This window comes from Microplitis demolitor, chromosome 3, assembly GCF_026212275.2.
Source record: "Microplitis demolitor isolate Queensland-Clemson2020A chromosome 3, iyMicDemo2.1a, whole genome shotgun sequence".
Lineage (NCBI taxonomy): Eukaryota > Metazoa > Arthropoda > Insecta > Hymenoptera > Braconidae > Microplitis > Microplitis demolitor.
The window spans coordinates 4708136-4732653 of NC_068547.1; the positions used below are offsets into that span (position 1 = coordinate 4708136).

General features: G+C 28.9%; 1 protein-coding gene across 1 annotated transcript in view; it reads right to left on the minus strand.

Moving 5' to 3' along the window:
• LOC103580761 (uncharacterized) overlaps positions 1-20666 on the minus strand; it is a 142832-nt gene extending 122166 nt beyond the window's left edge. The window contains exons 1-2 of the mRNA XM_053737806.1: positions 20511-20666; positions 15671-15764 (exon numbers count right to left, since the gene is read on the minus strand). Of these exons, the coding sequence (XP_053593781.1) occupies positions 15671-15764; positions 20511-20666 (250 nt within the window). The remainder of the gene's footprint in view (positions 1-15670; positions 15765-20510) is intronic.
• Between the last annotated feature and the right edge of the window lie 3852 nt (positions 20667-24518).

A 24518-nucleotide genomic window follows, 5' to 3' on the forward strand; every position in this document is an offset into this window, starting at 1 on the left:
CTCACCGCGACTATTTTCTCGGCTCACAAGATACTTTTACTTTAGTTCGTATATTTATTACCCCGTGTTGACACTGCCAATAACCGGAATCCGACAAATCCACTTAAAATAAATCCACGTATTTTTTTCCAATACACTTTTACACCATTTTGATACGAGCCTTTTTTTTTTAATTTTCACTTCCGGGTAGCGAGGCTCATAATCATTAAATAGAACATTCTGTAATAAGCTATCGATTATTTTTATTTTTTCTCTACTCAGTCTGAGGTAATAATAGCAAGTGATATTTTATAACGTTTTCTTATTGCAATCGATCAATTGAATTCGATGGAGAGTAATTTATATAAAAATAGACGACAAGATGAGCATTCGATTTAAGCTATTTCAAGGCACTGAAAGTGGAACGAATCTTCAAATAGGTATAGAAATAAAAATATTACATGTGTGGATGTCTAGTCTATTTCGAACTGTAGTACTGATGAACAATGTCAATGTTTCCAATAATCTATTTTTTTATATATACAATAGCAATACATTATATTTCTTTATCGAAACTCATTTCCTCTAATCCAACCTTCACTCTCACAAATCGATTTTTCTAGTAAACTTAATAAAATAAATAAATAAAACTTTACTAAGGATTACTTTTAAATAATAATATTTTCATTCATGGAAGTAATTTTCAAGTAGTAAATAGATTCAATTCTATTGTTAAGATTAAACGATTCGTATTAAGCTAACAACCGTGAAAAACTTTAATACTAAAAGCAAATTTCCGCATAAAACATTCAAACACAAAAACGGCAAATACACGTAATATCCAAAGGATTACTTTAATCTAGTATATCCTATGGTAAAAAAAAAATATTGTATGCGTAAGGTAAATTTTATTCCACTAAAAAAACCATAAATTTGTTTTAACTACATATTTATATAATTGTTTTTTATTTGGTTGTTGATTTAAATAGTGAAAAAATGAAACTTTCAAAAGTACCGGAACAAAAATATGAATATATATTTTATCTCTTTGATTTTATTTTTTATTTAATACCTTTATTTACTTTTTATTTTATTTATTTTTTTAGCAGGTTTTTTCGTAATCCAACAACATATAAAAGCCGTATAAAAATTTCATTTAAAAGGCTTTTTGTTTCCTGTTTTTCATGTTCTCATTTTTGTTCATTGTTTTTATATTTTTTTTTCTCGAGTATTGTCCAGTTATATTTTTTTTTTATTTATCTATTTATTTTTTTTATACTTTATTTCATTTATTTATTTTTTTCACGGTAATCTAGCTGGCACATGAGTTGAATGTTACGATGACAAGGCTTGTCCAGGTGCGAGCACTCAATGGAGGTTGCGTGGTTTTATTCATCTCACTCTGGCTTTAGCTCTTCCGTCTGTTTCCATTATCAAATCGTGATCGAATATCGAAAGCTCTATCGCTAGTTTCGCGGCTCGTTCACTAGCCCATCTTGTTCCCATTTAACGTTCACGAACGATCGGATGGAAACAGGTTTATCCTAAAATTCTCACCCAACACGTTCAATGTTCCTAACTCTCATCGCCCAATCCTCTGATTTATATTTCAGCTATCCTCTTCTCTTTCTCTCTCTCCCTTTACCCAGCAATCCTTAATGTGTGTATGCACGGTCCAGTGAAAATTTTGTCGTCGCTTTTAGCTCTGGGCTCTGTGTACGCTGCACAGAATGTCCGTAGTCATTGCTATCGTTGAGATGACAACGAACGAGAACGTAAATCGGCAAATGCTTCCTATCCACGTTAAAATTGTATAGTCAGCTCGTAATGCGCATCAATTCATGTTTTTATTCATTAAAAATATTTATGAGACGATTCAAAATTTTTATGAGGCTAATTAAATAAAAAGTTAATTTTTTTAATTAATTTATATTCTATAGTAGATACGTTGTAAAAAATTTTAGAGTGAACGCGAATTAAATTTGGAGTGAATGTAAAGCGGATGACTGTTTATTGCACAACTCAATTGCTCGTGTAAAAAAATTCGTTCCAAAAAGGTCACTATTTTTGAATCCTTTAAAGAACTAAAAAAGACGATCAAAATAAATTCTAAAAAATTTCCAAGATTATCGTTTTTGGACTCAAAATTTGCTTATAAGAACTTTTATTTTACTATCGAAATTACTAAAGTTCCAAAAAAGATTTACTCGAAGTTCTAATCTGTCACATGTTTAGAAGTTTCACATGTTGAATTTTTTTTTGAGCCTTTTTGGAACTAATTTTTTTTACACCGGTGCGAAGCGATAAGATGTGTTCTGCTAACGCTTACTCGGTCCCAGCTGATTCACTCACACAAAAATCATATTTATACATTCAAATATGCTCGACTAGCACAAAATTTGTACCATTGAAAAATTATTTATTAATAAACAAAACGAAGGCAATTTGGAGTCATTTTTTTAAAAAATAATGATTAAAAACAAAACCTGTGATATCTGTCAGTATGTGCGGATGTTGGTAAATAGAATAACTTAAAAAATATGCAACAGATTGATCTATTGTAATTTTTATTACATTTGAATTTTTGAATCGAAGAGCCCTTTTGAAAATCACTATCCAAATCTTCGCGGTTTAATTATAATTACTAAAAAGTTAAAACTGGCAATTTATGAAAAAATTTAGCTGCCATTTTTTTTTCAATACTATTATTATATTTTTTAAAAATAATTTTTTGCAAATAAAAACACCATCTATTGATCGCTTTTTAAATGAGCAAGTGAGTTGAACATGTTTGGATTTTCCAACTTTTTATTTAATCTCTTTGAAATGAAATTAATTCCTAAAGGGAGATTATTTTAATATTAAAACTCTGAAACGCAGTAAATGCGGATGATTTTTTTTAAGACTCCGGAAGCCTGAGTGACAGAGTAAATTTGGATTTAAATAAAATCCGAATTTACTACCAATTTTTTACAGTGTAGTAAAAATAAATAAATATCGTAGTAAAAATAAAATGATTAAAGTTTTGATGAATAACAATAGATGATTTTTTCTCAACCTGAGTAATTAATAAATTAAATTTTTACGTTAGAATAGTTGATGGTAAAAGAAAATTTAGGTCAGTTTATTAAGTTCTTCTATTGTATTCAAATTGAAATATAAAATTTTAAAGTTATAAAGTAAAATGATTTTACGGTTTAATTTTATTCTTTTTATTTTTATTATTCTGAATGGTAAGAAAAAAGTTTTCAAGAGAATAGTCTAGTGAAAAAGTTAACACAATTGACTTCTCTTGAAGATCGTAGAACGAAAATGGGTCTCGGCTTCTTTATACTAAAAATTAAAATGCATGCGGCATTTTTTAGAGACCTCAGTCTCAATGTCATTTAAAAAATAATTCCTGAACCGCAAAAATAATGATATCTTTTATAAAAATTTATTTAAAAGATTTAAAGAAATAAATTTATTTTCATTTTATATCAAAAACAGACAGATTGAATAAATATAAGCAATTAATAATTAAAAATTTTATTTTAATTTTCTTAAGCCTCGTGAGTATTTCAAGAGTCTGAGATAAAATAGTTCGTAGTGAAGAAAAGAAATAATCAGAATAATAAATAAAAAATGGAAAAAATCTTATGACTCTATGAGCTTGAGGGCGCGATACGACCAATCACGGAGTAGATAAGAATCGCGCCAACACGCGACACACCAGAGTGACTTTAATTGCAAAGCACGGATCGATTTGTCGCCGTATGACCCTTACCACGATGTAAGCAAGAGCAAGATTTTATTTTTCCCGCGTGTTGCTTTTACTCTAGACACACTTATGCACGCACCCGAGCCTATTTGCCACCTTCCGCTTCCACTTAATTACTTTTTTCTTTCTTCCCTCATTTATTTTTCCCTTCAACAAAAACGTACTCAACGACTAATAAAATTACTCTTTATTCCCAAAAATTTTCAAATCTATTTAAACACCCAAAGTGTCACTTAAACTCAGGATGTCAATTTCAATTATTTGTATCAAATTTATTATTCATCTTTTTTTTTAAATTAAATGCGACATCAAATTAGAGGTAATGATTGAAGTTGATCAAAACTCAATTTTAAAATTTGGTGACAGTAAAGCACTACCTCTCCGCTTCGTGTTCAAGGTATGCAATATTCTACAACTTATCAATATTTATTTTCTGCTACTCCAAAATATAAAAATAAACTTTGTAGACTTATTGAACAAATTTGATACATGATTTTTATATTGACTTTAATAATTATTTATTATTAATAAAAACAAACTCTTTCATAACTTTGAAGAATTAAAGTTTGAAATAATAATAATCCGATGTAAATTCTTCAACACTTGAAGCATGATGCAGGCGTAAAAAATGAGGTGAAGTAAAAAAAAAAAAAAATGAAGAAAGAAATGAGAGTAACGCTTTTGAAAGTTAAACTTGCTGACGGATAGACGTTTTGAAAAGTTCAAATCCTCACAACTCAGTTCGCCGCCGACTTTACAACATCATGTTCCGCTAAAAAAGTTTCTCAGTTACTTAGCTTCCTCCTCTAGTTCTCGCAGTTGACGTTCTACGAGTTTATTTATTTTTGAACATGATATTTACTTATTTAATGCTTTTCTTTTACTCTAAATAGAGACATCAATTGCTGATAGAAAAAAAGCCTCGTGTAATTAAATAATTCTGCGGTAGACGTAATTTTAAATAAATTATAACTTCGACCGAAAAAATAATAAAACTCTTAGTTCTTAGCAGAAAAATGTCTGGGAAAAAAAATTTCATATACTTTTTTAATAAGCTACGTTATTTACCGGTTAAATGAATGTACTACAGTGTTGTTACCTACTGAATCTCTTCAAAGTCCTAAAAGAGTTGTATACAAGCTTCTTCATCGTATAAAATTCTCTTTAGGCTCTTTTGAGAGTTTTAAGTCGCCGGAAGATACTGGTCTTTTGACTACTACAAAGTTTTTTTTTTCTTATTTTAGTGACAAAAAAATTACATTTTATACATATATTGAAGCTTAAAAACACCCAAGGCGATTTTCTTTTTCGTATCTCAACGCAATCGGGAACTAATTTTGTCTTTTAAAAATAAAATAAAACTAAAGGAAGTTAAAAATAAAAATAAAAATAAAAAAACGTAAAAGGGCAACTCGAACTAAACTCAAGTTTGAATCCAATGGAACGCACCAGCGCGTGGAAACGAGTCGATAAATTACGATCACTGTGTATCCGAGTCGCGAGAACCGAAATGAAGTTTTATCGAGTAGTCGATCGAGCTTTATCGAAAGCTCGAGAGTCTCTAATCGAATTTTGCGAGCTTGAACTTTCGCTGCCGTTTATCCGTGGTTACCATTCTATGTACTTTTATATATCTATATATTATATACATATACTACAGTTAGTGCTACTTGGTCGCTCTGGCAGAGTCGTAATTACATGTCGAATGATTTAGTCGGAGGCTAGCCGTGCGGCAAAGTACGCAGACGAGAATCTCGTTAAAGTTACTTTCAACGTATCATGCTTCAATGGGATATGTTATTATTAAATTAAAAAAAAAAAAAAAAAACTTCATTATTTTTAAAGTTGTAAAATTTAATCAATTATTTTATTTAACTCTCAATTAACTCTGTCTACCGATTTTGTCGATAAAAAAATTATTAAAAATTAATTTATCGTATGACATATTTATCACCACTGATTGATTACTTTTTCTTCCATTCTATTCAATTTTATATTTATTCATTTCATATTGTTCGCTGTATTAAGTTCATTAATAATGGTAGAATTGGTCAATTAAATTAAATATCTTTAAATTCATTTTTTCATTTAAATTAAATAAAAATATTATTTACGCTCATTGTGACAGAATGTTTAGTTCAATTAAATAATGATTTTCGTACAAAGATATTAGAATGAAAATATTTTTTTACTGTACACTCTCAAAACGAATTAGTAACAATTACGTGGCAATCACTATTTTGCAGTCAATAGTCACTTATTGCCAGTGATAATTACTGCCAGTATATCACTATTCGAATTGTTGCCAGTATACTACAATTCGAATTAGTGATATACTTTTCACTAGTAAACAGTGAGTAGTCACTATTCTTACTGTTTCAAATTTAAGAGAGTATCTGCAACGAAAATTTGAATTCCTGACTTGTTTGGCGGGAAAAAGTCGCAGTATTCTCTCATGAGAGAAATCTTTGAATTCTTCCCTACAATATAAAACGTCTACTTTCTGCCTTCATTTCAATCCTGTCATGCTTGTAATTTTTTTTTTATGGTGAACTTCAAAATAATCATATATCATTGTATATACAACCAACCAAGTTGACAGGTGAATTCGTACATACGCTATTGCTCTTAGATTATCTAGTTTTGACTGGTTCCGGGCATTTAAACTTTGAGCTTCAATGCAAATAATTATGAAAAATATATTGCCTGTCTTGTTTCATCCTTGCCAGACAATAAACTTTTTTTTACTTCAATTATTAAAACACAAATAATTTATCAACACTCTCGCGTTTGGAAAAAATTCCATTAAAAAAAAATGAAAACAGTAAAAATAAATTTTTTCATATTTTTAAAATGTCGGTCCCCCTAAAAAATAACCAGATTACATGAAACTTTTTTATACGAACAAGAAGTTATACATCATGGTTATAATGGTTATAAAAATTAATTACCAAAACAGAATGACTTAAAACAAGAATTCAATTCCAAAGAAAAAAAATTCGTTATTCATTGAATTTTTTTACTGTGATTTGAAATCGAATGTCAGCACTCGGCTCCTATTTGGGCAGTCAAGTTCACCCTCGTCTGAAATCTTGTTTCATCCCCTGTCATTCAATTTATAGGCAATACTTATTATTAATAACCATTCGATGCCTTATATTTTATTTATAAATAATATGTTTAGTTTCATTGAAACGAACATAAATTAATAAAAATATATAAATAAAAAAGTTTATCGAATATTCATTTAAAAAGCTTTACTCATAATTTATTACATAGCTCAATTGAGATTCGGTTCCCGAAAATAATGTTTAAGCCCTCCAAAAACTAGGGTCTTTACAGAATACGTTAGTTGAATTTATAAGAGACTAATGTGATCAATTGTGCGTAGGTCTTCTCTGCCTTAGATTTTTTATGCTTCGCGTCAAGAATTTAGATGAATTTTACTTTTGTATTCCATTATAGTAATGAAAACTTTATGTTAACTGTATATTGAATAATGAATCACAAGAAATTACGATCAATAATTTAATTATTTAGTAATAATATGAAGAATGATATAAATAAGGAAATGATTTATGTCATAAATAACTTCCGTCAAAAATAATCAAGACAAATATCCTCTAGCTATAATAATCATGAGGATCATCTACAGATATTTTTAAATAAAATTTATCTAGTTCTGATAGAACTTTTTTTTGTTAAAGAGTTTATCAAAAAAATAAATGTGGGTGTTTGGCATAAATGCTTAATTATCTTGCGAATAATTTTAAAAGTTCTCGAAAATTTTTAGCTGTAAAAACATGTTGACTCTTGACAAAAAATAATTCGAGCCGGGTAAAGTCCATTCAATAAATCTTAGCGATTGCATCTGACTGATCGTACCATTAACTTCGAAGCACTTGGTCGTCATTTGGGATCCCTTTATAATAAAGGATCTTGAGGAGGCAACACACTGAAGATTCATCGTAAATGTCGGTGAGAAAATAAGTTTGCAGCGTGGATTTGTAGGAAAAAAAAAATATCAAAAAAGAAGAGAACGCGGTGTAATAAAAACAAAGATGAAAAAATAAAAGATGAGTGAGGAAAAAAAAGGAAAGGAAGAATAAAAATGTCATTCAGAAAGGTCAAACGGGAAAACCGATAGCTTTGACATGAGTTTCTGCTCCCAGTTTTTGGGCTCACCGCGACTATTTTCTCGGCTCACAAGATACTTTTACTTTAGTTCGTATATTTATTACCCCGTGTTGACACTGCCAATAACCGGAATCCGACAAATCCACTTAAAATAAATCCACGTATTTTTTTCCAATACACTTTTACACCATTTTGATACGAGCCTTTTTTTTTTAATTTTCACTTCCGGGTAGCGAGGCTCATAATCATTAAATAGAACATTCTGTAATAAGCTATCGATTATTTTTATTTTTTCTCTACTCAGTCTGAGGTAATAATAGCAAGTGATATTTTATAACGTTTTCTTATTGCAATCGATCAATTGAATTCGATGGAGAGTAATTTATATAAAAATAGACGACAAGATGAGCATTCGATTTAAGCTATTTCAAGGCACTGAAAGTGGAACGAATCTTCAAATAGGTATAGAAATAAAAATATTACATGTGTGGATGTCTAGTCTATTTCGAACTGTAGTACTGATGAACAATGTCAATGTTTCCAATAATCTATTTTTTTATATATACAATAGCAATACATTATATTTCTTTATCGAAACTCATTTCCTCTAATCCAACCTTCACTCTCACAAATCGATTTTTCTAGTAAACTTAATAAAATAAATAAATAAAACTTTACTAAGGATTACTTTTAAATAATAATATTTTCATTCATGGAAGTAATTTTCAAGTAGTAAATAGATTCAATTCTATTGTTAAGATTAAACGATTCGTATTAAGCTAACAACCGTGAAAAACTTTAATACTAAAAGCAAATTTCCGCATAAAACATTCAAACACAAAAACGGCAAATACACGTAATATCCAAAGGATTACTTTAATCTAGTATATCCTATGGTAAAAAAAAAATATTGTATGCGTAAGGTAAATTTTATTCCACTAAAAAAACCATAAATTTGTTTTAACTACATATTTATATAATTGTTTTTTATTTGGTTGTTGATTTAAATAGTGAAAAAATGAAACTTTCAAAAGTACCGGAACAAAAATATGAATATATATTTTATCTCTTTGATTTTATTTTTTATTTAATACCTTTATTTACTTTTTATTTTATTTATTTTTTTAGCAGGTTTTTTCGTAATCCAACAACATATAAAAGCCGTATAAAAATTTCATTTAAAAGGCTTTTTGTTTCCTGTTTTTCATGTTCTCATTTTTGTTCATTGTTTTTATATTTTTTTTTCTCGAGTATTGTCCAGTTATATTTTTTTTTTATTTATCTATTTATTTTTTTTATACTTTATTTCATTTATTTATTTTTTTCACGGTAATCTAGCTGGCACATGAGTTGAATGTTACGATGACAAGGCTTGTCCAGGTGCGAGCACTCAATGGAGGTTGCGTGGTTTTATTCATCTCACTCTGGCTTTAGCTCTTCCGTCTGTTTCCATTATCAAATCGTGATCGAATATCGAAAGCTCTATCGCTAGTTTCGCGGCTCGTTCACTAGCCCATCTTGTTCCCATTTAACGTTCACGAACGATCGGATGGAAACAGGTTTATCCTAAAATTCTCACCCAACACGTTCAATGTTCCTAACTCTCATCGCCCAATCCTCTGATTTATATTTCAGCTATCCTCTTCTCTTTCTCTCTCTCCCTTTACCCAGCAATCCTTAATGTGTGTATGCACGGTCCAGTGAAAATTTTGTCGTCGATTTTAGCTCTGGGCTCTGTGTACGCTGCACAGAATGTCCGTAGTCATTGCTATCGTTGAGATGACAACGAACGAGAACGTAAATCGGCAAATGCTTCCTATCCACGTTAAAATTGTATAGTCAGCTCGTAATGCGCATCAATTCATGTTTTTATTCATTAAAAATATTTATGAGACGATTCAAAATTTTTATGAGGCTAATTAAATAAAAAGTTAATTTTTTTAATTAATTTATATTCTATAGTAGATACGTTGTAAAAAATTTTAGAGTGAACGCGAATTAAATTTGGAGTGAATGTAAAGCGGATGACTGTTTATTGCACAACTCAATTGCTCGTGTAAAAAAATTCGTTCCAAAAAGGTCACTATTTTTGAATCCTTTAAAGAACTAAAAAAGACGATCAAAATAAATTCTAAAAAATTTCCAAGATTATCGTTTTTGGACTCAAAATTTGCTTATAAGAACTTTTATTTTACTATCGAAATTACTAAAGTTCCAAAAAAGATTTACTCGAAGTTCTAATCTGTCACATGTTTAGAAGTTTCACATGTTGAATTTTTTTTTGAGCCTTTTTGGAACTAATTTTTTTTACACCGGTGCGAAGCGATAAGATGTGTTCTGCTAACGCTTACTCGGTCCCAGCTGATTCACTCACACAAAAATCATATTTATACATTCAAATATGCTCGACTAGCACAAAATTTGTACCATTGAAAAATTATTTATTAATAAACAAAACGAAGGCAATTTGGAGTCATTTTTTTAAAAAATAATGATTAAAAACAAAACCTGTGATATCTGTCAGTATGTGCGGATGTTGGTAAATAGAATAACTTAAAAAATATGCAACAGATTGATCTATTGTAATTTTTATTACATTTGAATTTTTGAATCGAAGAGCCCTTTTGAAAATCACTATCCAAATCTTCGCGGTTTAATTATAATTACTAAAAAGTTAAAACTGGCAATTTATGAAAAAATTTAGCTGCCATTTTTTTTTCAATACTATTATTATATTTTTTAAAAATAATTTTTTGCAAATAAAAACACCATCTATTGATCGCTTTTTAAATGAGCAAGTGAGTTGAACATGTTTGGATTTTCCAACTTTTTATTTAATCTCTTTGAAATGAAATTAATTCCTAAAGGGAGATTATTTTAATATTAAAACTCTGAAACGCAGTAAATGCGGATGATTTTTTTTAAGACTCCGGAAGCCTGAGTGACAGAGTAAATTTGGATTTAAATAAAATCCGAATTTACTACCAATTTTTTACAGTGTAGTAAAAATAAATAAATATCGTAGTAAAAATAAAATGATTAAAGTTTTGATGAATAACAATAGATGATTTTTTCTCAACCTGAGTAATTAATAAATTAAATTTTTACGTTAGAATAGTTGATGGTAAAAGAAAATTTAGGTCAGTTTATTAAGTTCTTCTATTGTATTCAAATTGAAATATAAAATTTTAAAGTTATAAAGTAAAATGATTTTACGGTTTAATTTTATTCTTTTTATTTTTATTATTCTGAATGGTAAGAAAAAAGTTTTCAAGAGAATAGTCTAGTGAAAAAGTTAACACAATTGACTTCTCTTGAAGATCGTAGAACGAAAATGGGTCTCGGCTTCTTTATACTAAAAATTAAAATGCATGCGGCATTTTTTAGAGACCTCAGTCTCAATGTCATTTAAAAAATAATTCCTGAACCGCAAAAATAATGATATCTTTTATAAAAATTTATTTAAAAGATTTAAAGAAATAAATTTATTTTCATTTTATATCAAAAACAGACAGATTGAATAAATATAAGCAATTAATAATTAAAAATTTTATTTTAATTTTCTTAAGCCTCGTGAGTATTTCAAGAGTCTGAGATAAAATAGTTCGTAGTGAAGAAAAGAAATAATCAGAATAATAAATAAAAAATGGAAAAAATCTTATGACTCTATGAGCTTGAGGGCGCGATACGACCAATCACGGAGTAGATAAGAATCGCGCCAACACGCGACACACCAGAGTGACTTTAATTGCAAAGCACGGATCGATTTGTCGCCGTATGACCCTTACCACGATGTAAGCAAGAGCAAGATTTTATTTTTCCCGCGTGTTGCTTTTACTCTAGACACACTTATGCACGCACCCGAGCCTATTTGCCACCTTCCGCTTCCACTTAATTACTTTTTTCTTTCTTCCCTCATTTATTTTTCCCTTCAACAAAAACGTACTCAACGACTAATAAAATTACTCTTTATTCCCAAAAATTTTCAAATCTATTTAAACACCCAAAGTGTCACTTAAACTCAGGATGTCAATTTCAATTATTTGTATCAAATTTATTATTCATCTTTTTTTTTAAATTAAATGCGACATCAAATTAGAGGTAATGATTGAAGTTGATCAAAACTCAATTTTAAAATTTGGTGACAGTAAAGCACTACCTCTCCGCTTCGTGTTCAAGGTATGCAATATTCTACAACTTATCAATATTTATTTTCTGCTACTCCAAAATATAAAAATAAACTTTGTAGACTTATTGAACAAATTTGATACATGATTTTTATATTGACTTTAATAATTATTTATTATTAATAAAAACAAACTCTTTCATAACTTTGAAGAATTAAAGTTTGAAATAATAATAATCCGATGTAAATTCTTCAACACTTGAAGCATGATGCAGGCGTAAAAAATGAGGTGAAGTAAAAAAAAAAAAAAATGAAGAAAGAAATGAGAGTAACGCTTTTGAAAGTTAAACTTGCTGACGGATAGACGTTTTGAAAAGTTCAAATCCTCACAACTCAGTTCGCCGCCGACTTTACAACATCATGTTCCGCTAAAAAAGTTTCTCAGTTACTTAGCTTCCTCCTCTAGTTCTCGCAGTTGACGTTCTACGAGTTTATTTATTTTTGAACATGATATTTACTTATTTAATGCTTTTCTTTTACTCTAAATAGAGACATCAATTGCTGATAGAAAAAAAGCCTCGTGTAATTAAATAATTCTGCGGTAGACGTAATTTTAAATAAATTATAACTTCGACCGAAAAAATAATAAAACTCTTAGTTCTTAGCAGAAAAATGTCTGGGAAAAAAAATTTCATATACTTTTTTAATAAGCTACGTTATTTACCGGTTAAATGAATGTACTACAGTGTTGTTACCTACTGAATCTCTTCAAAGTCCTAAAAGAGTTGTATACAAGCTTCTTCATCGTATAAAATTCTCTTTAGGCTCTTTTGAGAGTTTTAAGTCGCCGGAAGATACTGGTCTTTTGACTACTACAAAGTTTTTTTTTTCTTATTTTAGTGACAAAAAAATTACATTTTATACATATATTGAAGCTTAAAAACACCCAAGGCGATTTTCTTTTTCGTATCTCAACGCAATCGGGAACTAATTTTGTCTTTTAAAAATAAAATAAAACTAAAGGAAGTTAAAAATAAAAATAAAAATAAAAAAACGTAAAAGGGCAACTCGAACTAAACTCAAGTTTGAATCCAATGGAACGCACCAGCGCGTGGAAACGAGTCGATAAATTACGATCACTGTGTATCCGAGTCGCGAGAACCGAAATGAAGTTTTATCGAGTAGTCGATCGAGCTTTATCGAAAGCTCGAGAGTCTCTAATCGAATTTTGCGAGCTTGAACTTTCGCTGCCGTTTATCCGTGGTTACCATTCTATGTACTTTTATATATCTATATATTATATACATATACTACAGTTAGTGCTACTTGGTCGCTCTGGCAGAGTCGTAATTACATGTCGAATGATTTAGTCGGAGGCTAGCCGTGCGGCAAAGTACGCAGACGAGAATCTCGTTAAAGTTACTTTCAACGTATCATGCTTCAATGGGATATGTTATTATTAAATTAAAAAAAAAAAAAAAAAACTTCATTATTTTTAAAGTTGTAAAATTTAATCAATTATTTTATTTAACTCTCAATTAACTCTGTCTACCGATTTTGTCGATAAAAAAATTATTAAAAATTAATTTATCGTATGACATATTTATCACCACTGATTGATTACTTTTTCTTCCATTCTATTCAATTTTATATTTATTCATTTCATATTGTTCGCTGTATTAAGTTCATTAATAATGGTAGAATTGGTCAATTAAATTAAATATCTTTAAATTCATTTTTTCATTTAAATTAAATAAAAATATTATTTACGCTCATTGTGACAGAATGTTTAGTTCAATTAAATAATGATTTTCGTACAAAGATATTAGAATGAAAATATTTTTTTACTGTACACTCTCAAAACGAATTAGTAACAATTACGTGGCAATCACTATTTTGCAGTCAATAGTCACTTATTGCCAGTGATAATTACTGCCAGTATATCACTATTCGAATTGTTGCCAGTATACTACAATTCGAATTAGTGATATACTTTTCACTAGTAAACAGTGAGTAGTCACTATTCTTACTGTTTCAAATTTAAGAGAGTATCTGCAACGAAAATTTGAATTCCTGACTTGTTTGGCGGGAAAAAGTCGCAGTATTCTCTCATGAGAGAAATCTTTGAATTCTTCCCTACAATATAAAACGTCTACTTTCTGCCTTCATTTCAATCCTGTCATGCTTGTAATTTTTTTTTTATGGTGAACTTCAAAATAATCATATATCATTGTATATACAACCAACCAAGTTGACAGGTGAATTCGTACATACGCTATTGCTCTTAGATTATCTAGTTTTGACTGGTTCCGGGCATTTAAACTTTGAGCTTCAATGCAAATAATTATGAAAAATATATTGCCTGTCTTGTTTCATCCTTGCCAGACAATAAACTTTTTTTTACTTCAATTATTAAAACACAAATAATTTATCAACACTCTCGCGTTTGGAAAAAATTCCATTAAAAAAAAATGAAAACAGTAAAAATAAATTTTTTCATATTTTTAAAATGTCGGTCCCCCTAAAAAATAACCAGATTACATGAAACTTTTTTATACGAACAAGAAGTTATACATCATGGTTATAATGGTTATAAAAATGTATAAATATTGTTAATGTAACGACATGAGAATAAAATGATTCAGTCGCTTAGAAAGTTGTTACTGAGTCAGCATTTTGAAATTTCACCCTATTCAATCGTGTTTCCCTTCTATACTATTTTTAACGTTATTTCATGTTGACTTAACAAAAAAAAAAGATTGAAAATAAATCTTTAAACCTCATAATTCTTCAATAAAAAAAATCAATATCAAATTAAAAATAATACAATTTTTTCATAAGAAAAATATTTACCCGAATAAAAAATCTGTTCTCATTTACAATGTCGATGTTTCGGTATAAAACTTACAAAAAAAGTAAAATAAAAAAATATACAAAAAGTTTTTACGATTCTCAATCGATCAGCGGAGACTATGGTAATAAATCTTGTCATACGTGTTGAAAATAATCAAATAAGACTTATGATAATTTTTAACGATTGCTCTAGCGAATAGCAATTTTTTATATTTTTTTAACAAGACAAATGAGATGACAGTAACTTAACTCTTCACTTCTCAACCTCGATAAAGTATTGATTTTTAAAAAATAATTTTTCTAATAAATCATTACTTAACTACAGGGTTGTAAAATTCTTAATGGAAAAATAGTACATTAACTATTATTTATATATTCTTCAATGTAAATCGTTCCCATTAAAAAATTAAATTTAATGGGTAATTAACGTCCCCATTAAAAAAATAAATTTAATAGGTAATGAAATTTTCACCATTAAAAAATTAAATTTAATGATTAATGGGAAATTTTGCGATTAAAAAATTAAACTCAATGGCTAATGGAATCGCTAATGCATTAAAAAGAGTAATGCATTATTTACAACCCTGTTTATCTGTAAAAAAAAAAATTTGTAATCATATAAATAAAAAAAACCGTCGATCGATTGAACAAAAATCCCCAGAATTCCTATCGTTAAAAATTTTTTTTTAGATTCTTATTAACAACAAAAAGTTAAATAAAAAAAAAAATCAAGTAATTTAGCTGGAACTTTAAAGTAAAATCTGCTCATGAAAGAAAATAATAAAAAAAGTGAACTCTGGAAAACGAGGACCTACTTTTCAAAATATCGACTGTCGTATCTCTTAAAAGCTCTCCTGTCTGAATGGTATACGGATGTGCTGGAGATCCCGGATCGAATCCCCATGTGAGCTTCAAGATTCAAATTGGCTTGAGTTCACGTCCCGAGAGAAAAAACGACCGTGAGATGCAGCTTGGGGTAACTCTTCTAGAGAGATTTTCTTCTTACTTTGTATTTTTATTTTTTTTTATTATATTTTTCTTACATCCCTCGATCATCATTTTGTGTATACAACAGATAACACCTACTTTAGCTACCAGTAAGTGGATTTTTAAAGTGTTACATTTAGTTCATAAATTATAATAATTAAATAAGATTTTAAGTGAATAATTCAAGAGGAATTAAATAAAGAAGTTATAATCCATACTTATAGAATGGGGGTTATTTTATTTTTTTTTTTTTTTTTGCATCGCTAATAACTTAAAAATCGCAAAACTTTTTGGTATAGAATTTTCACCACAGCGACGCTCCGAAAAGATTATAGGTCATTGATTATAATTTACTTTCATAGTCTTCACTAATTTCGCGCCGATAAGAAAAAATTCTAATAATAAAATCCGTCAGCACTCCGAATTTACTTCCAATTTTTTACAGTACAATTCTACCCTATAAAAATTTTTTATCAATTGAATTTATATACAAAATAATTTGAAAAAAAAAAAAAAAAAAATCTGAAAAACGGTTGACCTGATCCTGATCAAAATGGAGGAGTCCGATGGATGTTCGAAAGCCTCGGGGGTATCAGTAAACTCTTCTGGAAGAACGCTAGCCCATAGAAGTAAAGAAAAAAAATTTCTTCTTTTCGAAATCAAAAAACTGTTAGACATGACAGAACATACATTTCACTGAAAAACAATAATTTTTGTCCGATGATTTCATTTTCAGTTCTAAATCTTGTTGAGTTCTTTCAATTGCCGCCAAGAATGCTTAGATCGATCAATTCGTTCCAAAGATATCGTGGGACAGAAAATTTGTACACACAAATACACTCGCGACCGGATGTTCATCCAAAAATAGAATAACCTCCTAGGATCTCAAAACATCGAGATCTGACGAAAAATCGATGTGTAAATTAAGAATTTTTGATAAGAGTATAAATATTTTTTTAAAATTTTAATTAACGCCCGGAGAAGAGGTGAGAGGATTTTGCTAACAGAGAATAAAAGCGAGTGTTTATATAAAGTTTACATAAAACACTCAATAGAGGTATTTTAATGAACATAAACCTCAGTGTAATGTAATATCAAAAGAAGCGTTGAGAGAAAATTTTTCAGGTTATGAGCTCCCCTGTTTGCTCTTGAAAAGCGATACAAAGTCTTATATAAAATTATATTACTGTAGCAGACAATTTAGCTTGACTGCCAGGTTTATTATTACAACGCTTTCAATAAATAACCTTTCCTAACTGCTAATAAAAATATTTTCTTAATTAAACAAAAGCCACAAAAAAAAAATAACTTGCATTACATGAACAATATACTGGTGCAATAAAAACAAAAATCACAAGAAGACTAAGAGGAAAGAAGAGAAAAGTTGAAACAATTTTCATTAAATGAAATTTTCCTTCTATTATTAATAATGCATTACATCTCATTGTTTTAAGATTAATTAATTTTGTAACTCGGTCAAAAGTTCAACTACAATAACCATTTATTATATTTAGTTTTATTCAATAACGCGTTTCACGTTATTGCTTTCTTGATATTAAACACAAAATATTTACGTGTTTTTCAAAATTATTGAATGGAATTTTTTTTTTCTAAATGAGAAAGGAGAAAAAATTCACTGTTTTGATCCTGATTATGCTAGATATTTTTTTCCATATTTATGCAGATTTTCAAAATACAAAAATAAATATTTTTGTTTTTATTTCGAATAAAATTTTACGTCGAATATTCAATTGTGAATATAAGAGAAAATTAGTAGTAAATCTGATAAAAAATTCTGAAAAAAAAAAAATCAAAATTTTTGAATACTTCATTTTTTGTAACTTTTTTTTAATTTCATTTTTCTTGAAATTTTTGTAGAAAAAAAAATATTTGAAAAAGAATTTATAAAGATCTTCAAAACTCCTTGAATTTGAATCCTTTTAAATTTTTCGAATATTTTTTTTACTGTCAAATTTCGTAGCAAGCAAAACATTGGTACAAGGGGATCAAATAACGACATTAAACTTGAAAACAAAATTATTTTCATTGTAAAGTTATAAAAAATGTGTAAAAGGTTTCTGTGTTCATTCACCCTTAAATACTAACACTCAACACACGGATGTGGTTTACAACTTCATTGAGTCTCTAAGTGTCTCATAGTCTAGGAGAATTAAAAAAAAGTCTGCTTTATTTTTTTGAACTCTTTCTTTTATTTTATTTTTTTTTTTTCATTACAACTGGTGGTGAATTCACATGATGTCAATGACAAAGCGAAATAACCACTGTGAGAGTAAAATAAAAAATAAAAATAATATAAAAAAGAGAGAGAAAGGCGAGAAGGCGTAGGTTGTCGAGCAAGCTTCTTCAATTGTACAGCAGCACAAAAGTTGAAGTGATGCAGAAGCCAAACTGGAAACGAGGCACTTGACAAAGTGTGGTGAAAGTAAAGGTAAGGGAGGTTGTTGGGTAGTACAGTACAGTCTTACAGTAGTAATAGTGATAGTAGTAGTGGGCGATAGTGGTGATAGTAGTGGTAGTTTGTAGTTGTACAGGGTGAAAAAGAAGAAAGAGCCGTTGAACGTGCTTGACGGTTCTCTAAAAATGTAGACGAGAGTGAAAGAGCTATGAAAACACGCCAGAGAAAAAAATATCATACAGCAGTTGCCTTGGCTTCAGAGCCAGCAGTTTTGAGTCTGAGGAATTTGGGACAAGCCCAAATCTATGAGAAAATTTTATTGTATATTCAAGACATGTTTCGACTTAAAAATTCACGAGTCGATTGAGAAGAGGGCCGACTAAAACTTACATCAGCTATGGAAACATTTTAAACAAAAGAATTGGAAAGGAAAAGAAGATTACTAGAAAAATCCCACACAAATTTCACTCCACCCACACTCAATATGTACCTAAGACTTTGAACGACCGCCACGTGACACAGATCATCACGTAACACCAAAATCCCTTATTTTTTCACTTAAACTTATTTATAGAAAACGTAATTGCTATAATTTTATCACCGCTTATTATATTCGTTCGACTCTGTGCTGATTTAATTCAAACTTTTTATCTCGAAAATAATATTTATTTATTGATGAAACGTCAATTTTATTTGATGAAAAAACAGTAATTAATATTGAATGAAAAAAAATATGACTAAAAAAAATTTTTAACATTTTTTTAACGCGCCCTATGACCCAGATACGACAATAATTTGAAAAAATACTCAGCAGTAAATTTAAAATCGATGATTTTTTATTTAAATAAAATCTAATTTCATCTGATAATTCAAATTTATATCCAGAGATGACATACTTCAATAAAATAATTATGATAAATCAAAAATTGATTTTAACTGAAGAGAAGTTTTAATTTATTGACAACTGTGATAATCAATAAAATGTATCAATAATTAGTCACATCTGACATCTAACCAGCAAAGTTGTTATTTCTAAGATTACAAATTAACAGAGCTAATTTTGAGGGTAATTATTTACTTGACATATATTTTAGTAAAGCTGCGAAGAATTTAATGGGATGGATCGATAGCTACGGCTGGCTGCAGCGGCAGGATCAACAAGCAACTCTGTGACACTCGACGAATTTAAAGTTAAAAAATATTTAAAAAAAGTAGGTTAAATTTTCTCTGATATCTTTATCAACTTTTCCTGGGTTTTCCTCAATTTACCGTGCATTCAATCACTCGACAACTCTCGCGGTGAACATCATAGAGGGATCAAGAGAGAGAGTTCAAGAGGAGGAAAGGGGCATTAAAGTACGTAGAGTAATAGGAGTGAGGTCATGGATTTAAACGAGCACTAGTTTCAATATATATATATATATATATATATATATATATATATATATATATATATATATATATATATATATATATATATATATACACATGTGTGTGTGTGTGTGTGTGTGTGTGTGTGTGTGTGTGTGTGTGTGTGTGTGTGTGTGTGTGTGTGTGTGTGTGTGTGTGTGTGTGTGTGTGTGTGTGTGTGTGTGTGTGTGTGTGTGTGTGTGTGTGTGTGTGTGTGGCTGTAACTACATAATCGAACTGATTTCAATTTTCTGGCTGCCTAGTTTCAATACAGGAACCCCAATAAATATATATTGGTATCAGAATAACCGATAATTATTCAAAAGTTTGCAGAGCCGTTTGAATAGACACTCGGGAAATGAATATAAAAATAACAATAACGATAATAAAAAAAAAGTTTAATGGAAAAGAGGAAATGTGATCTGTGATTCGGATGGTTACGATGACATAGTTTATCGGTAATTTTTCACACATACGATGTAACTAGATAGTTGTGGAAAAATTATAAATATTAAAATAAAGAGAATGAAAAATTTTATGGAGCAGAAAGGGAAGACAACTCGTGATTTTTTCCACGGGTCATAAAACTTAAATTTTTCGGCCCGTCGACTTTTACTTGAAACGCAAATCCAACGTTCAAAGAATCTAAGCTCTAGGAAATTATTTTTTGATACAAGATATGATTTGAATTATGCTCGAGTATTTTGTGATTAAATAATTGGGGTTTTTTTTTTTGTTGTTTTACTTTATGATACTTTAGTCTTTTAAATTTTGTTTTAATCGTTGAAAAATTTTTCATTCTCATTCGTTTTATTTTATTTTTGACTCAACACTCAACCTACTATTCGCGGGGCGTTCTTTTCTGCTGGTAGTAATGGTAGTAGTCTAGCTTTAGCACTAGCACTTGCGGCTTTTGGGAGATTTATGTGGAGCAACGAGAGTTCGTGACGCTCTTTCGACGGCGTCACGCGGTGAGTACGCCCGGAAAATTCATGCATAACTTTCACGGTGATTCGCCTCGCAAATTAATCTCGGTGAAATGGTGAGAATGCGGTCTCGAAGCTTTATAAGATAGAATAGGACGTACGATGTCATTTTATCGAATATATTCGTACGGGGATATCGCACTTGAAAGTAATTTTAGTAGACACAAAAATTTTTTATAACTATCCAAGAATTCGAATAAATTTGTTTTTAAATTTTTTTAAATTTCAAAATTTAATATCATTTGCGTTTTTTAACTACGACATTTTATACTCTCAATTATTTTATAAAATTAAAATTTTTTTATAAAAATATATCAGTATGTGATATTTTACTTTGTAGTTCGATTTAAATAAAATAAGATAAATTGTCAGTTGTAGCACTTTGAGTCAAGTGTGTAGTCAAAATTAAAACGCTTGTCAAATAGCATTGAAACGCCGTAAGCAATCTATAAATATTTAACACATCGTGAAATGTATTTCAAATAACTACAAAGAACTATACACTGTAAAAAACCGAAGTCCAAGCAGTGTAGGTGTTACAATTTTTGGTGTTAAATTTGAACACCGAAAGCGATTAAAATAACACCACTGTCATTGTTAATATTCTTTACCAATGTTAAAAAAATTTTCCGGTGTTAAAGTATTTTTTGGTGTTGAAAATATTTAACTTGGTGAATATTTTTACTTAAACGCGATCCCGACAGTTAATCAGTGTTTTTATTACGTAATTAAATTATTGATGATTGATACTGTGGGCGTAAAATTGTATGATTTTTGAACAAATTATGTATGGCATAAATAATTATTTAAATAAGTACATAGCAAAATTGAAATTTCTTCCAGATGATATTCATTAAATTGTTATATTTTTTTATATGTAATACATTTTTTTTCTACTTTCTATACGTGGTTTTTTTTTACACCGATTTAAGACCAATTTTCACAGTCTTATTTTACTTATGGTCTTAAACATGGATAGCTTTTAATGTGTGTTAAATAATGCGTTTTGTTTTACAGCTTGTTAAAAAAAAAATTTTTTATTTTTTTCAAGTGAAAGTATTCTCAAAAATTGATTTTTCGGAGGTCAAAAAACAAAATATCAGAAAAAAAAAATCTGGAAAAAATCAAGAATTGCTTTATCAAACCCCAGGCATTTTGATTGCAATTTAAAATAAGTTTTAATAAACAAACTTTTATTTAGTTAGAAGAACAAAAACTTTTTATAAAAAATGAAATTATCGTTTGTCTGAAAAATATCTAAATAAAAAGTACAAAGAAAAAAAAAAGTAATAATTATTTTGAACTTTTAGGTATAGTATATAGTAGAATAAGATATATAGAATGCACCCACTGATGACAACTCCAGTTCCAATAACTGCTCCCGTTAATCAAATCCACACTTTCCGGCACGAGACCAATGTTCTGGCAAAACCCATGTCTGGATGTGACGTCCGGCAGCGCGAGATTTTATTTTTATTTTTACCTTCCGTTGTGGAAATCGAGAGCGTGACTTTTTCTACTTTAATATACAATTTTATTATATTTTTATTTATCTCTTTGCCAGTATTTATATTATTTTTTTTTCTGTTTTGTTCCACACAAAATAAAAGTTTTTTTACCTCAACTTTCACAATATCATCCTCATATTTCACTGATTGAAATTTTTTATGTCTACATTTAACTGTTTATTTTTTTTTTTATTTCGACAGTGAATATTTACACTTTTATAATATATTTATTTACAGAGTGCTAAATCGTGAATTCGTAGATGAAATTGATTTTTTTTTAAATTACGCTTTATAATCTATCTGATATTCAATTTTTTATTTCAAGTGATATATATATATATATATATATATATATATATATATATATATATATATATATATATATATATATATATATATATATATATCTTGGACACTATTTACATTTATGAGTTCCGTATTTTAGTTTCACAAATAAAAAAAAACCGCTTTAAGTGAAATATTATATTTTATAGACACATATACATTGTCTACCGTTATTATTTATTTTATAGCATACTATATTGTTCTTTGTAGACACAACTACTCGTCTTTCCTTATTCACTTTTTCCTACCCAGTTATTGCCATTTTAGTCTAGCGCCGAGTCTCGGGTTCGAACCTGGACCGTTTTCCAGCTAAAGCTAAAGCTTTAATCCACACAACTGCGGCGGGTCTTATTCATTTTATATATTTATTAATGATACACATGGTTCTATATTTTTATTGATATGAGATCGTAAATTTTATCAATCTAACGAGCGGTTAAATTTAATTATTTAAGTCTATAAATACATCTGAGAATATTCCGAAATTTGAACATATTTACGATCCATAATTTTATTGTAATCCTGATACTTTATCGGCAAAGAATTATTTTAACCGAACAGATTTTTTTTTTAAAATAATTATGAAATATAGTTGTTTTTAATGCCTCATTTTTATAATTCATTAACATATTTATTATTTTTATAGTAATTTTTTAATTAAAACTGTGAAGTTATCGATCTAAAATAATTTGTCTAAAAATATAAAAATCATGTTCTTAAATTTTGTGAAATTTTTTGTGCTCAAGTCTCAATTAATTTTCCCTCATCCCTAAAAAAATACTTGAGACGTAACATAATAGCTGTTTGTCTCAAGTATTTAGTAAATGATTAAGCAGAAAGCATGAAAACAATGACTCGAAAATTTATCAAGAATTCGAAGTATCGTAAATTAAGCTTACAACTATTCCTCATTGCGTGGCAGCAAAATAAAAACAAAACTCGGAAAGTTGAAAGCCACCAGAGGATAAAGATCTTGGATTTTAGCAATAAAACTAAAAACTCGGAGGGTTACTTGATAATAGTTCAAGTTTTCAAGGTTATTCTCATCGAAAATTCAAACTCATTCTTGTTACTACACAGGTAAAACTGTTCGATGCTCTCGCGAAACAAAACTTTATATATTCAAAACACTGTTGTACATAACAGTGATTCCTAAAAGTTTATAGATAGTACCAAACACGGTCAAATTGATTTAACAAGTTTCCCTTATGCTCAAAACTATTCGAACATTTATAAACTTTTTAAATTTATACTGATATTTTAAATTAAGTTAATTTATTCATCTTCTAAAGTTAAGTAAATAAATTAGGGTAAATTTAAATAGAACTGCGGCTTTAAATACACGACTATCTTAATAGATAAATTTTTTATAGTTAATAAAAGATAGACTGTTGTAAAAGTGGTGCTTAATTAGTTTTCGATTTTAAAGTTTAGGAAACTTTTCGAATTTTTTTACTATTGTCAACTGTCCCGGTCATTAATATTTAAATAAAAACCCGAAACTGATGGTCTCAACTCATAACAAATCCGTCATATTTTTTCCACAAATATATATATATATACTCAAGTGCAATAAAAAGCTGGTGGAAGTGATTTAAAGTTAGTGGATCGCGATTTTTGATTTGGTGACAATAAAACACTTTAATTTAATAATCAAATTTTGGATATTGTTAAAAATTGGACTTGAAGATTTTCTTAAAAATTTATCTATTATTTTTTTTATCGCATTAAATATCAACATTAATCGGCTATCTTCTCTGGTGATAGCTTGTCATGTGTTCTTAGGTAAAATTTACAGTACTCAGTATACAGCTGAGAACCTTTTCGCAGGCACCACGCAATTCGCGTATCAATCAAACCAACTGCTATGCCACTGTACCTTGCTTACAAAGTACAACTACCATCACTATGTTAAACCTAACATTTTACCAAATGTATAAATTCTATTTTAAAGTTTTAATACACACACGCGCACATTATATATATATATATTTAATGGATATAAGTAACG